We start from the raw sequence: 14783 nt of genomic DNA, 5'->3' as shown, positions 1-14783 counted from the left end.
CAAGATCTACGAGGACTAGGCTAGGAGGCACGGGGCTCGGTTTGCCCTAGAAAAGTACAATCTGATACACTTTACGCGCCGGCCACGGTTCTACAATATGCAAGCTTCTATCTAGATATAGGGGCATACGACTAACCCGGCAAATTAGCTTAGGATCCTCGGACTATAGGTAGACCCGGCGCTACGGTAGAGGAAGCACGTATAGGCAATATTACGGAAAGCTAAACAGAATATAGCATTATACCAGAGGCTCACTACGTCTATATAGGGGGCGGACTTCCGGTAGTTACGACTTCTATATACGGCTATTATACGGCCAGTCCTTACCTATAGTAGCTAAGTATAGTCCTTAGGCGAGAGGGCCTACCTATCGAAGGGACTCGTCGCGCCGCTAGCGAAGATCTAAAACCAATACCTAAGGAAGGTCACCGGGGTATATAAGTCGACACTAACGAGGATGCTTAAGTACGAGACCGCTATACCGCCGATCGACCTATATATCTAGGGACTACGGACCTCCTACTTAGGCAAGTCGGCATAGTACCTAGTATAGAAGGTCATCGCTAGTATAGTCGTAAGGGCCCGCGAATTAGTACTAGCGTATAGGGGCATTCGACCCGGAAACGAGCCGAACTACCGGGCAAGGGACGAATAGCTAGTAACATAATAGGAAGGTAAGAAATCGTTTGTAGAGTAACTATAGAAAGAGAGGTGGAACAACTAGGTTGTAGGGCATAGTGGACGCCCTTAGCTAGCGGGACAACCTAAGGAATAGTTAGCTACAAAATCCGCGGTCAAGCACCCCCCGAAGCTTATCTACTACCGCCTTACGAGGGCATAGAGTAGTATAGCAACCTAACTACGAAGCGAACATATCGGCCTCTAGGGGTACCTATTATAGAGGAAGGTTCTAGGATACACGAATACTAGCTGCCCCTACGGCTATCGCTCCTAGAACGTACGGTACGTACTCCTCGTCTGTCCGAGGTGGTCGCTAGGAAGGGGGGAGTAGATAGTAAAGGCGAGGAACCGGACGATTAGGGCACTTCTTAACAACGCTAAGGACCTACGGCGCATTACGAACTAGATACTAGAGAAGGGCTAGCTAGAACAGTACCGCCTAGTAGGAATAGTATAGGAAGAGAGGACACGACGTAGCGCGACGAGACCGGCTAGGAGCGGGGGCTAACGGGGTAGTGACATAGACTACGTACGTTCAGAGGGAAAGCTAAACTAGATAAGGAGTAGTCGGGGGCGGGAAGGGTTTTCACCTATTCGGGTTTCCCTTTGTACATAACAATAGATATATACCTACATAGGCCGGATAGGGTCCTAGAACAGGGGAATGACAAATCTATCTATCTATATATGTCAATAGATATAAGGGCAAGTCTTTTAGGTCTTCTCTCTATAACTTTGCCTTTATACTTCTTTATCTTTACTATTGAACGTACTCTATACTAGTGAAAGCTATCCTTAGGGATAGGAATATATTCTTTTAAGTCTATTACCTTATAAAGATTCTAGAGCAAATTCTTCCTAAAGTGTACAAATCTTCTATACTAAAGCTCCTACTACTTTAGGTCGGTCTCTAATTAAGTAGTCACAAAGGCATTCTCTATTAGTGGTGTATATAAGGAGTAATGTGCCCGTTCTTATAGGAGAGGAGAAATCTTATTAATAAATAGAACCCCCCTAAGGAGCTTTGTCGAGACAATAGTCTTACTAGAGGGGAAAACAAGAGAAAATAATAGAGGTTGAACACTAAACTACTTACTAAACTAGTTCTATAAAACTAGGTTTACTCCTAGCTTAGGTATAAGTAGGACATCTTCTAAAACAACTTTTCTACTAGCTCTCCTACTCATCTCTACATTCCTAATATAAGTGGCTAATAAAAACCCACCTCCTACTTTAATCTATTTCTTCCTTATTAAGGGAGTTATAGATCTAAAGAGGCAGCTTTAGTCAGTTATATAGGATAAAGTATAGGAGTTAAGTAACTACTCTAACGAGGGGAACTTGCCTTAGACTTCTATAGTTAAGTAAGCTACTTTATTATACTCATTATTATTAGACATTGTCTCTAGCGATATAACGTTCCTATCCGAACACACCGCCGGCTTAGCGCTTAGCTTTATATTTAGAGTTTTCTTAGGTAGCTTTTCTATATCTTAGATTTATACTCGCTAAGGTTCTTATATCTAGTAGCTTCCCTTCCTTTCATCCTTTCTATTAGGTTAAATTAGCCTATAAGTGAATCTCCTAAGCTATAAGTCTCTAACTTACGCCTTAGTCGGACCTTAGTACTAAAGCTAAGCGAGGTAGCCTTACTAACCTTATCTTAGCTCCTACGAACAGGGCGGGCTACTTAAACCTTTAGTATAGACGACACTAACTAACACCCTAATCAAGGCGGTTATTACCTACCGGATTAGTAAGGTTTCGCTACTTATCTAGTCGGAGAGGGCCTAGCCTATAGTCGCGCCCTAGGTAATAACTACGCGGCTTAGCCTACTAGCCTAAACGATACCTTTAGGGCTACTTAGGCTATACCCCTAGCTACTCGGTCGTACCGCCGCCCTAACCGCGTTAGCGACGCGGAGATAGATAGGGCGGACTACCTAGACGAAGATAACTTCGGCCTATATAACGAGCTAGCTAGTAGAGATAAGGCGCCTAGGATAGGGGATCCCCCTATTCTAAAATCTAACGCTTAGAACGACAAGTGCCTTAACTAGATATCGTCTATTAGAGCCTAGATTAGCCTAAATAAGAAATGGATTGTCAAACGACGCCTTTCCGACCTAGAGAAACTAGAGCTCGTTAGTAGCTTCGTCGGTAGCGACTTTAACTAGTTATAGTTTAAAGCTATCGAAGAAACGCGCCTAAAGCCCCCTTATCTTAGGCACGGCGAATTCGACGACATAATCACGTAGATCTCTAACTTTATAGTCGACCTAGACTATTAGGAGCAGATCTAGCGTAAGTAGGAGACTACCCGTTAAACTAGGAGTATTAGGACCTTTATTAGGTCGCTTAGGCTAACTAGGAGCTATATAACTCCCCTACTAGATGACTTTACTTACCTACGCAAGTTTCTAGCCGGCCTAAAGCCCGATATACTAGCTAAACTAGACAATCGTAACTTCCGAGCGACTAATACGAATATCCGCGTCTACTTCTAGTAGGCTATTATAGCCGACTAGCGACTCTATCTTAGCCGCGGAAGGGACTAGAAGCTAGCCGTAATGATATTAGCCGTCGAGAAGTTTGTAGACGGAGACACTAAAGCCTTTATAGCTCTCCGGAGCGACTTACTACTTAACTACCTATCGCTTATATAAAATAAGAACGTAGTACTAAATTATAAAGTAGCTACGGTGTTACGAATATAGGTTAGTAGGTATGTCGTACAGTACTAAGACTAACTTAGTATATACTAAGCTAGTCGAGACAATAGTACGGTAATACTACCGAGACACCGTACGAATAGTAGGAGCGACTTAGAGGACCTAAAGTTACTTAGCTAGTTAGTACGAGACTATTAGAGGAACTACTATCGTAGGATAAGATATAGGTAAAACCGATAAGGCGTAGTAAAATAGAACTAGGACTAGAGTAGTATCCCTCTATATAGGTATAAGAGACGTAGTCTCTATACCAATAGTAGAGACACCTTTAGTACTAAATACTATTCTACTATATACCGTAAAGTACGTTAAACTTTAATTACGACGATATCTTAATACGACGACATCCTATAGAATCGTTACTAGGAGGACAATTCCTCTTTAGATTCTTCGCTATCTAGTAAGTCTACTTAACAGGTGCGTACGTTATACCCCGACTCGCTATATCGCTTATAGCGTCGTAGCCTTAGTACTAGCCGAACACTATCTAGCGACTCTCTACTCACTTCCTACCTCCTAGTATCCTCTAGAGGTATTAATTACGACGCCTTATTGAAGGTTAGAGACCCCCTAGACTGAATATACTTGCGCTTTCGTGCTTTTCGCTATATAAGGGCCTCGTTAGACTTGCGTAGCTTACTAATCTCGCTTCGTATAAGAGCTATCTAATACGCTATCTCTCTACTCCCTTTTATAAGCTAATACACCCCTTCCTATAACGAGTTTAGCGATAAACCTGCCCGGGCACATATTTTGTTCGTTACTAGTGTCGATTAAGAGTCGAATTCTTTTGTAGTTTGTAGTGTCTTCGACTCCTAAGGGGTAGAGTCCGGAGCTAGAGGGGTTGGCGTACGTAGCTTAATATTAAGCTTGTCTATCACTACCTATAGATTAAATAGAACTAAACTAGCGCCTCTAAAGCTCGATAGGATGTTCTCCTGTCTAAATATAGCGTTATAGGCTGCCCGGAAGGCGCGTAGGAACTCTACTTTGTCGATATAAGTAATACGCTAGCGTACTAAGCCCGAGAGCTAAGTACTATATACCTTCTTTAAAGGCGAATAGTAACCTATATCTAATAGCTAGAGTAAGTACGAGGCGTACAATAGTATATATAGGGCTAAGATCTTGTATTCCTTATATAGATTCTAGAATGCCTTCGAGTTATAGCTCTCGTGGCTATCGATAATAAGTAGTCTCTATACCCTAGTCGTACGAGCTATAGTATACTTCTAGAAATGCTCTAGCTACCGTATACCGAACTTATTATTAGTCTAGCCGTTCTCTATTAGCCCGATTGTCTAGTCTAGACCTAAGTTACCGTCTTAGTACTAGGTACTAATATACTGTTTGCCTATAAGGATAACGTAGAGTAGGAGCGCTATTCCGTCTATATAGATAGTCTTTATCACTATTGCCTATTCTCTATTACCTTATTAAACAACCTTCCTCTTTCTACTACGCCTTTCTAAACCCGTAACGACGCTCTAAGACGTAATAATACCTATTATAAACTCTGTCTCGTCGAAGTTATAGGTATCCTAGTTAAGGATATTATACTTCTCCTTTATATTACGTATAAGTAAAAACCACCTCTCGATAACGTCTAGATCTTCTATTAGGGCTCGCTAACGATCGTATCTACGTGTTATACGAACCTTTAGCTCACGATACCGCCTAATAAACCTGTCTGTCCAATTGAGACTAGCGGGCTTGAGACCCTTCTCTTATAGTAATGAATCGGCTATTGCTCGTATACTAGCCTTTAATAGCGGGAAACCTCTAAGATCTAGCTCGAGTATATACTTAAGTATTACCCTCTCTTCTAGCTCTATAAGCTTCTCCGAATTAGGCTCGTAGTCACCCTAAGGAGGTCGTCTATTCAATCGATACCCTAGTGTAGTTCGAGACGCGTCGTATACCTTTATAGCAAGTCGATTCGTAATTGTCGCGTCGCGTTTCGTAGCCTAGATAGCTAAGGTCAGTTTGGCCTCGTTTGAAGACAATATACGCTATAATAGTAGTTATATAGCTATATCTATAGAAGTGGTATAGTTCTTAGTAAAAGTAGCCCGCTCGGTAGTATAGCCCGCTCGGTAGTGAAGTACGTTATTATTTTTAATCTAGTTGTAAGTTAGCTTATATATAAAAATATTTTTATAAGTGCTCTAGTTATGAAGTTATGCCCTTTCTACGAGGCTATCTACTAAAAAGCGACTTACGCTCTTAGCCTGCGTGCAGCTTCGCGCCCGCTTGCGGTATAGCGTAGAAGCTGAGACCACGCAGGCTGAGTACCTGAGCTTATCGGGAAAGACCTTCTGTGTGTGTCAACCAGGCAGATACAATGTCAAGCCATAGCATCGGAGACGACGTAATGTCGAGGTTTCGTGGCATCTGCCATTGTTCCACCGGTGCAGAAGTACCATGCTGTGTATTCGATGTTGCATTAGTGTTGCGCAGGTACTCCAAGAAAGTTTCACTCACGTCACGTTCAAACCTTAGCGTGCCAAGACTTTGCATGTCCTCACGTCCCTTGAGTACTTAGCATGCCCTGAGCGATGACAGCAAAGAAGACATGTCTGAAGGCATGATGAAGACCGAAAGTCGGCCTGCAAATGTTCAAGAGATACGGAGCGTAGGTACAGGACGGTCAACTTGAATTTCAGTGGTAGCTTTGGAGCTTGAAGCTAGTCATGAGTACATTTGTTTGATAATACGGTATCTCCTCGCAACGTTACACTTGGGAAGAGAGCCCGATATCAGGATGCTGCTGGGCAAAAAGTATCGTGAGAATCTCGACAACACCTGCAAGTGCAGGTCCGGAGTGAGAGCAAAAAAAGATATGTCACAAGCTATGCTTGCACGACAACTATTTGAACTCAGGTCTTACCCGGATTCGAACCGGGCTTGTACAGGCGTTAGTACGCGTTGTGTACTATAGATGCTGGAGGTTGTGCTTACGTTGCCGGAATGTTTGTACGCTGCTATGGCAGGCAAGACTCAAAATCCGGCTACACCTGGATCAGTACGATGTCTATCGTGCTATGACTGTCGTGTCGCACTTACAATGCTAACCACTACATCATAAAACCGGAAGGCTTTGGTTGAGCCATTGGTGCTTAAGATGTGGCATCTGAAAATTTCTAAATATATTCAGCCCAAGTCTTGGCATGACGCAGACGATCACGGCCTCACCGCTTGTAGGAACCTTGATGATTGTCTTCTTACGTCTCTCGCAACACTGTATCATGCTCTGAATGATCACAGATGTCATGCCTCCTCGTAAGCCCGGAATCAAGGCTGAAGAGAATCATGATATGCCTGGACCGACTCAATGGCCTACTCCGGCCCTTACCGATACTAGACTACGCCTGTCCTACGCGATCGCCCGTGGAGAGCAGGGCGTTCTAACGTTCGAGCCCTATAAGGTAGACCATCCACAAGCTAGGATGTACTCGTGTTGATACCAAAAGGGTATCCTCCTCCCACACTGGCGCTTCAAGACCGTCCCCATAGCCCAGCACTCCTCCGTAACACTCAAATCTGCCTTCGACTGTTATGTCAAAGCCGAGGACTTTGTCGGCGCGGACATGGCTCGCAAGTTCATCCAAATGGGCATGACCAGAGCCAAAAGATATGCAAACCACAAAGGCGGCCGCAAGTACGATCGTACCGAACGAGAGATAGAGCGAGACGGCGGCAGCAGAAAGGAACTGCCAAAGAGTACAGGGCATGAAGGCATGAAAGAGAAGCTGGCAGCTAGCGAAGTCTTCAAAGAAGTGTGGAAAAACTGTACGAGCGATGCAAAGTACCTCCAGCTAAAAGAACAGTGGCAGAAGGAGAAGAAGGACTATGCAAAGTCGAGTAATGGCAAGAAGACAGGTGTGAGGAAGGAGGAAGTTGGGGGCGATGCTGAGGTGAAGACGAAGGTCAAAGAGGAGGACTTGAGTCGTGATTGATGCAATGATACCCACAACAGAACGGCACCACACATGCCGGTAAATTCGACAGCGCTCTTCTGTGACGAGACCACGAAGAATCGAATCGAACGGCCACGATCCTCAGGATATTGCATTGCTCGTGTGCACTTCCCGAAGGCGAGCAACACCATGTCACGTTCCCGCGTGCAGAGACCGTCAAGTAAGATCACGTTGATACTCGCGTCAATATATGCGCCATCATAGTCGTTGGTCTTGGAATGATATGATATGAGGTGATCACATCTGCCCGTGATCGAGCACTGGTGGCAGGTTGCTATCCTTTTTGTCAGTTGCAGACTCTCCTTGCCTTCCAAGGTACAACCCTTCTCATCACGGCCTCCGGCTGGAACGGCTTCGACCGATCAGCAGCAAGTCGGCACTGCGTTCTGGACCACAACACCAGCTGTCATATCTGGCAATGTCCTGGAGGTCTGCATAAAAGTCGCGCCAGCGTTGTGGCAGTGTCGCTATGACACCCTCTTCGCTGACAGTGCGAGGCATGTGGACACGCATTTGACCTCGGCTGCTTGAATCTTCACGACTTCTGCCGGTGTAAACATCGTCCACAGGTACACGAAAGCAACAGCCACCGCCGACACCCATACCGATACCCAGGCTACAGTGTATCATCCGATGCCTTGATGTTTTGAGCCACTACCATACCACCCTGCGAAGTCGAGGCATGACGACCTCGGCAACTCGATAACGAATTCCTCCCATCGAGCAACATCGCATATACCATCACCTGGCGCTCCTTCGGCACATCTACATCGGCAAGACTTCATTGGCGACTGTACACAAGAACGAGATCGAGATGAGGAACAGGAATCAACGGCGATCAATCTTATACAGCGGACAGTCACATATGCCGTCCAGCCACAAACCAGTCCACCGCCAGCAAGTTGTGCCGACATTGGGCATGTTCCCGCTGCGATGAACAAGATCCGCGAACGATCAGGTTACATCTGCTCCGGGAGGGAGTACACCGATGGCGAATATGTGCACATGAGGCAGAAACTGTTCAAAGCTGACATATCAAGATCGAAGAATGCCGGTGCCCAAGATTTAGAATGCAGACCATTACGGACGTGCTCATACCGAAGGACAAAAAGTGGCATGGTGCGAAACCAACATAGAATCTCAATACGCGTGTTGAAGCTGACACATGAGGACGGAAGAAACAAAACACCCATAGACCATGCGTGATTCGCAAATATGCTCTGGGAACATCTGAGGACATCCCCCAACAACCTTGACATATCTATCTCTTCCTTCGCACATTCTCTCAGATGTCACATACCTCGAGACAGACTGGTTTCACATCGTGGAGCATCGGGTTCACTGCCAACAACGCCTCTACCGCACGTCCAGTTCTAGACCCACACATCTACGATATCAAGACCGCGATCTCCAACATGGGCGTCATCGCTAGCAGCATCTTTTCCGCTGGACAGGCCACAAATTCAAATGTCGACATCAAGGCCACTGCCAGACGCGAGGCGATATTCGCAGCCATCGATGCCGCTCTCGTAGGCCCAAAGGATGGAGCACTCAACTCATGTGGTACGAAATGTGTCCAACCATCCACAGGCAAGGAGAAGAGAATAGCGGACCAACACCATAGCCCAATAAAAGCGAAGCTAGCGAATAAGGACGCAGAGCCAGGCAGGAAGGACACCTCTGATCTCGATACACATCAAGAATTCCACTGGTGCAAAGTATCATCCAGAGCCGCATTCAACCAACTAAGGTCACTGGGGACTTCCGATTCCAAATCACCAGCGCAGGAGTCAGATTCGCTTTCGTCGAAATTGACACGTGAAGAAAAGATGGCAATGCTTCGAGGCTACTGCGACTGTCCCGACTGTGCCCCAAGCCGCTATGGCCAGTCAAGCGGTGACGACCCATCATGCATCACGGACCTCAGGGACACCGCGAACCTCGGCAAACCCATCGTCAATCTCATCGAAAGCCCACAAGGACACCAAAGAGGGTGGGGCCGTTGGGAACAGTGGAACAAAAGGTTCCGCGATACTGGCTTCGGCGAGTCCGTCATCGAAGCACTGCCTGATTTATCAGAAATCACTGATACCTTCAGCCAACTCTTCTTCGCAGGGCAGCTTGGACCCGAGCCTGTCCGCACACTGTGGGCTCATTTGGATTCGGACGTCCTGGGTTCAACAGTAATGCGCGTCATTGAAAACCAGGCCAGTGTGCCATGTGTTCGCGAGGCTAGGCAATTGTATCCTTGGCTTGTTGGAACGCCACATGTGCAGTGCAGAGATGACGACGCGGTATGCTTCGAGATTACAGCCTACCGGGACAGGCGCGTGCTTCCTTGGTCGCCATGGAAGAGACATGACAGTGATTACATGCACCGCAGCAGGCGGAAGTCAATCTAAGAAATACCATCCTAGTGAACGACGATGAAATTGAATAGAAGCTGGGTATCTATTCAGCTATGCTATGAAGCGCCATGTAATGCCCAAAGATCATGAAAACAACCCTTTCCCTCTTTAGTTATTTCTCTATCATTCTCTTCAGGACCGCTTGGTTCTCCACTCAGGCCCGCTATACCTTAGCATTAGATGACTCGGCACTCTTCGTATCACTCTCCGCAGCTTACTCAGCCTTCTCGTCCACCACCGAGTCCGCCTTCGAGCCCGGCGAACTCGAGCGCACTGCATAAAGCTTTGGCAGATCCGGCTGAAGAGCAACGAGAGCACGACTACCGCCCTTGGCGCTATCACTCTCGAACCCCTTCGCCCTCAACACACTGTTGGCGATGCGAGATGTGTCGCCATCGTAGCACAAGCCCAACAGCTTCCGGCCAGCGAACTGTGACTGCAGGAATGACTGCTCGAACAGGTTCTCCAGCTCACGCCATTGCTGACTCAATAGTTCTGGTGTGAAGAATGGACTCGGTGAGTCGGCCGTCAGGCTGGCTAGAGGAATGTTCAAGGCGCCGGGGAAGTGCCATTCTCTGTAATCAGCCTGGCGACGGAAGTCGATGACGAGAGTCTCTGGCTCGATGCGGTCGAGGGCTTGTGTTGGTGTCAGTTCCCATGCCTCGTCGTAGCGGTATGGATCGACTTGAGTCAGGTGCTCGTTGGTGATGGCCGGGAAGGCTTCTGGGCCGAGCTTGTCGAAGTATTCTTGCATGTATTGGTATGGCAGATCGCAGCAGAGAAAAACACAGTGAGCGAGACCGTCGGTTCCCGTCAGTTCTGATAGCGTGTTGTTCTTCTTCCTCTGGTCGAGGAGGTTGAGCAAACCTTTGAGGTTGAAGCCAGATGATGGCCCACACAGCAGTCCGTTCCGGCATAGTTGCAGCGATAGCGAGAAAGAATCGTGTGAGCCTACATGCTCGATGTGGTCGACAGCCTCCCGCCATGGGAACTCGACTGGTGCAAGTAGGGCGTATGATCGGGGACCTGGTACACGGTCGCCGGGTGCTGTGCAGACACTATATGATCAAGATCAGTACGAGTTGCCTGCACGGTGGTTGGGCGAAGCTCACCCAAGACGAAACACAGAAGGCTTGGCCTCTTTGAAGTATAATCCCAGCCCAGTCATCGTTCCTGACGTTCCCATTCCGGCACATATGACATTGATCTCAGGTAGCTGCTTCAGTATCTGAGGTCCTGTCCATTTGATGTGCGACTGCCAATTTGCATCATTCTCATATTGGTTAGGGTTGATGATGGCTTCTGACTGCTCAGCTTGAGATCTGGCACTCTGGATGCCGCCTCGAGCGTCGAGCGGCTCTGGTTGTGAAGGACCGCCGAAGAGTGTCAATCTGAGTCCAAAGAATTGCATCAGCCGTAGCTTGGCTTGACTGGTTTTGTTGCTGAGGTATGCTCTTGTGTCGTCGATATTATGGTATACTCTGGCCGCCAGGGACATTGATATCACCGTTGACCCTGAGCTGTACTCAACGATGGTCTCGGTTGTGTCGGGCTTGACCTCTTTGGCTAGCAAATTCATCGCTATTCACGGGTCAGTATCTTGTTCATATGGCGTGGCAGAGGTGAAGTACCGGGCATGCACTTGACATTGTTCGTCGGATGACAGGACATCATTTTAGCGTATATCCGAACGCCATCTTCATAGTAGGGGTTCAAATGTAGCGGAAGCTCAATCAGTGGCAGAGGCGGAGCACAATCGGGGTCGAAGTATTTCTTGAGCGAGTCCAGTCCGGTATAGACATTCTTTTCGTTGTTGTTGACCATATCTGGTTGCTGCTTCTGATCAACTGCCGGTGGCGTCAAGGGTTCAGGCGCTGTGGTGAAGTGGGGCATAACGAAGTTGTAAGATCAGCTCGACGTAGTAAAAGTGACAAGGCCGGCAGTAACCCTCGATACCACAGTCTTATACTATGCTAAGACCTTCGACGTTGCCTCCCGGGGGATGAAGAGTGGGAGAATCTGGTTGGCGCTCCTTGGTCGGCATCCTGCCACTCACAGCACCCACGCACTACCCACGGACCGTGGTGGACAAGGCGGTTGGCGACCTTTCCTGTTGTAAGACAGTAGCCCATGCAGTCATGCGACAGAGGGGACCTTGTGCAAAGTCCGAACAGTCATCAAGGTTTCGTTCAGCACCTTGAATGCGCTGTGAAGTGGTACCTGCAAACAGGGATCAGTGTTTGGCTTGCCACATGAGGATATGGTACCGCTTATGCGTCTGTGAAGTGTTGCGTATTATTGAATATTTACGTACATGGCGTCGGCATCTGTATGCACGCCATGGCGGCCATGCACTGTGTATCCAACTGCTGGCCATCAAGGCTTCGCATATTTTCTTGGCTGGTTGACCTTGATGAGCAAGTTTAAGAACTTTTCTCTAATCGCGTCAAAGATCTACATAGCGCATGCAACTTCTCAACGAGATGCAGGAACGGCGTCATGTAGCCAGTTGTAGCGTGGGTCTCAGCTGTCGACTGATGAAGTTCGGAGCATTATGGTTGTGGCCCTCGTCCGGTCGGAGAATTTTGTGGTAGGGCTGGAGGACAACATGTGGTAAGGATGCGACGATCTTGAGCAAATATGCTTTGTCCTAGCATGTGGCCACATTGGGAGCTGTCGAGACGAGCCGCAGACTGTGCACTTCACCGTATTGGCATACCATCGGAGCTTTGGGTCGTACATTGAGTGGATTTGGCCGCCTTGACCATGTTTTCTCGTGTAACATAAGCCCGCCTGCTATGCTTCCTGCTTGACGCCTCACCTCCACGAGCAAGTGCCCATAATCAATATCAGTCGTGCTTTCGCCATGGCGAACATCGACAGACTCGAAGAAGGGGAGATCAAAAGTGCGCAGACATCGGAAGTCAGCAGCGAAGATGCGAGCCCCACGAAGCATGAGTTCAATGAACAGACGCATTATGTGCCCAAGTCCACAATCATCACAGTAAGTTTGCTAAGAACGGACCGCAACTTGCGAGCTAATCGAACTCGTCAGATATTCTTGGCTTGTGCGAGTGTCGATTTGCTTGCCCTGATGGACCAGACGACTTTGGCTGCCAGTTTGACCATTGTCAGTAACTCGCTTCACGCTGGCGACGAGCAAGCCTGGATAGCGAGCGGATACTTTGTGTATGCAGAGTTCCTCGGAGTGAGAGCACGGGAAGGTTTCGCTGACGCTGTGCTCCAGAACTTCAACGTGCTGCCAGTTGCTCTACGGTCGTCTGTCGGACATCTGGTCCAGGAAGGTAATCCTGCTCATCGGTCTGGCATGGTTCTTCTTCGGATCTCTTGCCTCGTCGCTGGCCCAGACCTCGATGCAGCTCATCATCTTCCGTGCGTTGACCGGTGTTGCTGGTGGTGGCCTGATGACGATAGCTCAGATGATTGTCAGTGATGTTGTACCGCTGAGAGAGCGGGGGAAGTATCAGGGCATACTAGTAAGTCCGATATCCATAAGGAGCAGACTGTGTACTAAGCTTTGCAGGGTTCTGTGGTTGCTCTCGCCAATGGTATAGGCCCAATCATTGGCGGCGCATTAGCATCCTCATCACCAAATGGCTGGAGGTGGATCTTCAGGCTCAATCTCCCGCTGACCGTTCTTACAACGTGTTGCGCAATCTGGATGATGCCGCTGAAGAAAGTTGAGGGTGACTGGAAAATGTAAGTAATCCCATCGTGAACCGAAGATGATGCTAAGCATTGCTAGGAAACTTGAAGCAGTCGACTTCTTTGGTGCCCTGCTCGCTCTCGGCGGTACAATAGTGCTCGTCATGGGTTTGACATGGGGAGGCGCGCAATATCCATGGAAGTCAGCGGCCGTGATTGCTTCTTTGGCCGTAGGGTTCTGTGTATCAGTCGCGTTCGTGCTGTGGCAATGGAAAGGGCCGAAGCACCCGCTTGTGCCTCGTAAGTTCTCACATTGCGACTAGAACTCATGCTGATATGAACTTAGTGCACATCTTCAAGAGAAAGATCGTCAATGGCGCGTGTCTTACCATGGCCATCAATGGGTGGAATTTCCTGGTCCAGACCTACTATATTCTGTCTTTTTACCAGATGGCATACAATTACTCGGCGGTCAAGTCTGCTTCGTTGCTTTTGCCGATCACATTGGTACAGAGTAAGTCACTCGTGTCTTTGTCGTGAGTGCTCGGATCTGACTTTACCAGCCGCCTTCAGCACATTATCTGGCCTGGTAGTACATTGGACTGGTCGCTACCGGGAAGCCATTCTGCTGGGCTGGGCTTGCTGGGCCATCGGGCTGGGGCTATATTCAACGCTTGATGAGCATTCTGATCTCGGCAAGCAAGTGGGTTATGCCATCCTGACTGGTGTTGGATGCGGCTGCACGCTGCAACCAGCCTTGATCGCTGTGCAAGCTGGAGTGCATCGGCGTGATATGGCTGTAGTCACATCTTTCCGAAACTTCGCCAGGAACTTCGGCGGGACCATCGGACTCGCAGTGGCCGGAACAGTGCTGAACAATCTGGTCAGGTCGGCGGTTCAGTCACTCGACATCAGTGGCGATGATGCCGATGACATCTTGAAGTCGCCACAGGCATACCTGTCAGATCGTACTTCGTCAGAGGCTGACGAGATTCGTGCTGTAATCTTGCCAGCCTACAGGAAAGGCTTTCGAATAATCTTCCTCATCGGCGCGGCATTGGCAGCGCTGGCGTTCGTGCTTGCGTGGTTCCTCATGCCTCAGGTTGAGCTTGACAGGCCAGACGACCAGAAGCTGAAGGAAGAGGGCATAAAGTGGCGGGATGAAGCCAAAAAGTAGTCCACCAAGGCTGTCTCCATTTCAGACCGCTGCTATCGCTCGGTGTGTTGGTGTTGAAGTCGGCAGCAAGCTTCGCTTAAGGGTTTCTCCGAAAGCCGAAGGCACGTGTTTGCGTAGGAGCGACTGAAAGGGAAGCGAC

The 14783-nt window shown here is 48.1% G+C and overlaps 4 protein-coding genes across 4 annotated transcripts; 3 read left to right on the top strand and 1 right to left on the bottom strand.

Moving 5' to 3' along the window:
- Positions 1 to 6670: 6670 nt before the first annotated feature.
- CLAFUR5_11634 (uncharacterized protein) lies at positions 6671 to 7372 on the top strand (the record flags this gene model as incomplete). The annotated part of the gene is made up of 2 exons (XM_047910782.1): positions 6671 to 6841; positions 6887 to 7372. 2 exons carry the CDS (start codon positions 6671 to 6673, stop codon positions 7370 to 7372), a joined length of 657 nt encoding a protein of 218 aa, XP_047765529.1.
- Positions 7373 to 8682: 1310 nt separating this feature from the next.
- On the top strand, positions 8683 to 9795 carry CLAFUR5_11633 (uncharacterized protein; the record flags this gene model as incomplete). Its single annotated transcript, XM_047910781.1, has 1 exon — positions 8683 to 9795. One exon carries the CDS (start codon positions 8683 to 8685, stop codon positions 9793 to 9795), a length of 1113 nt encoding a protein of 370 aa, XP_047765530.1.
- Positions 9796 to 10015: 220 nt separating this feature from the next.
- CLAFUR5_11632 (Cysteine synthase B) lies at positions 10016 to 11694 on the bottom strand (the record flags this gene model as incomplete). The annotated part of the gene is made up of 3 exons (XM_047910780.1): positions 10016 to 10859; positions 10914 to 11382; positions 11433 to 11694. The coding sequence occupies 3 exons, from the start codon at positions 11692 to 11694 to the stop codon at positions 10016 to 10018; spliced, it is 1575 nt and encodes a 524-aa protein (XP_047765531.1).
- Positions 11695 to 12667: 973 nt separating this feature from the next.
- Positions 12668 to 14644, top strand: CLAFUR5_11631 (Citrate exporter 1; the record flags this gene model as incomplete). The annotated part of the gene is made up of 7 exons (XM_047910779.1): positions 12668 to 12805; positions 12857 to 12990; positions 13049 to 13298; positions 13346 to 13521; positions 13568 to 13767; positions 13814 to 13981; positions 14031 to 14644. The coding sequence occupies 7 exons, from the start codon at positions 12668 to 12670 to the stop codon at positions 14642 to 14644; spliced, it is 1680 nt and encodes a 559-aa protein (XP_047765532.1).
- Positions 14645 to 14783: the final 139 nt, after the last annotated feature.

Source organism: Fulvia fulva, chromosome 8, assembly GCF_020509005.1.
Source record: "Fulvia fulva chromosome 8, complete sequence".
In the NCBI taxonomy this organism is placed as follows: domain Eukaryota; kingdom Fungi; phylum Ascomycota; class Dothideomycetes; order Mycosphaerellales; family Mycosphaerellaceae; genus Fulvia; species Fulvia fulva.
The sequence above is the reverse complement of the archived record's forward strand: the minus strand, read 5'-3'. Positions and strand labels throughout refer to the sequence as shown.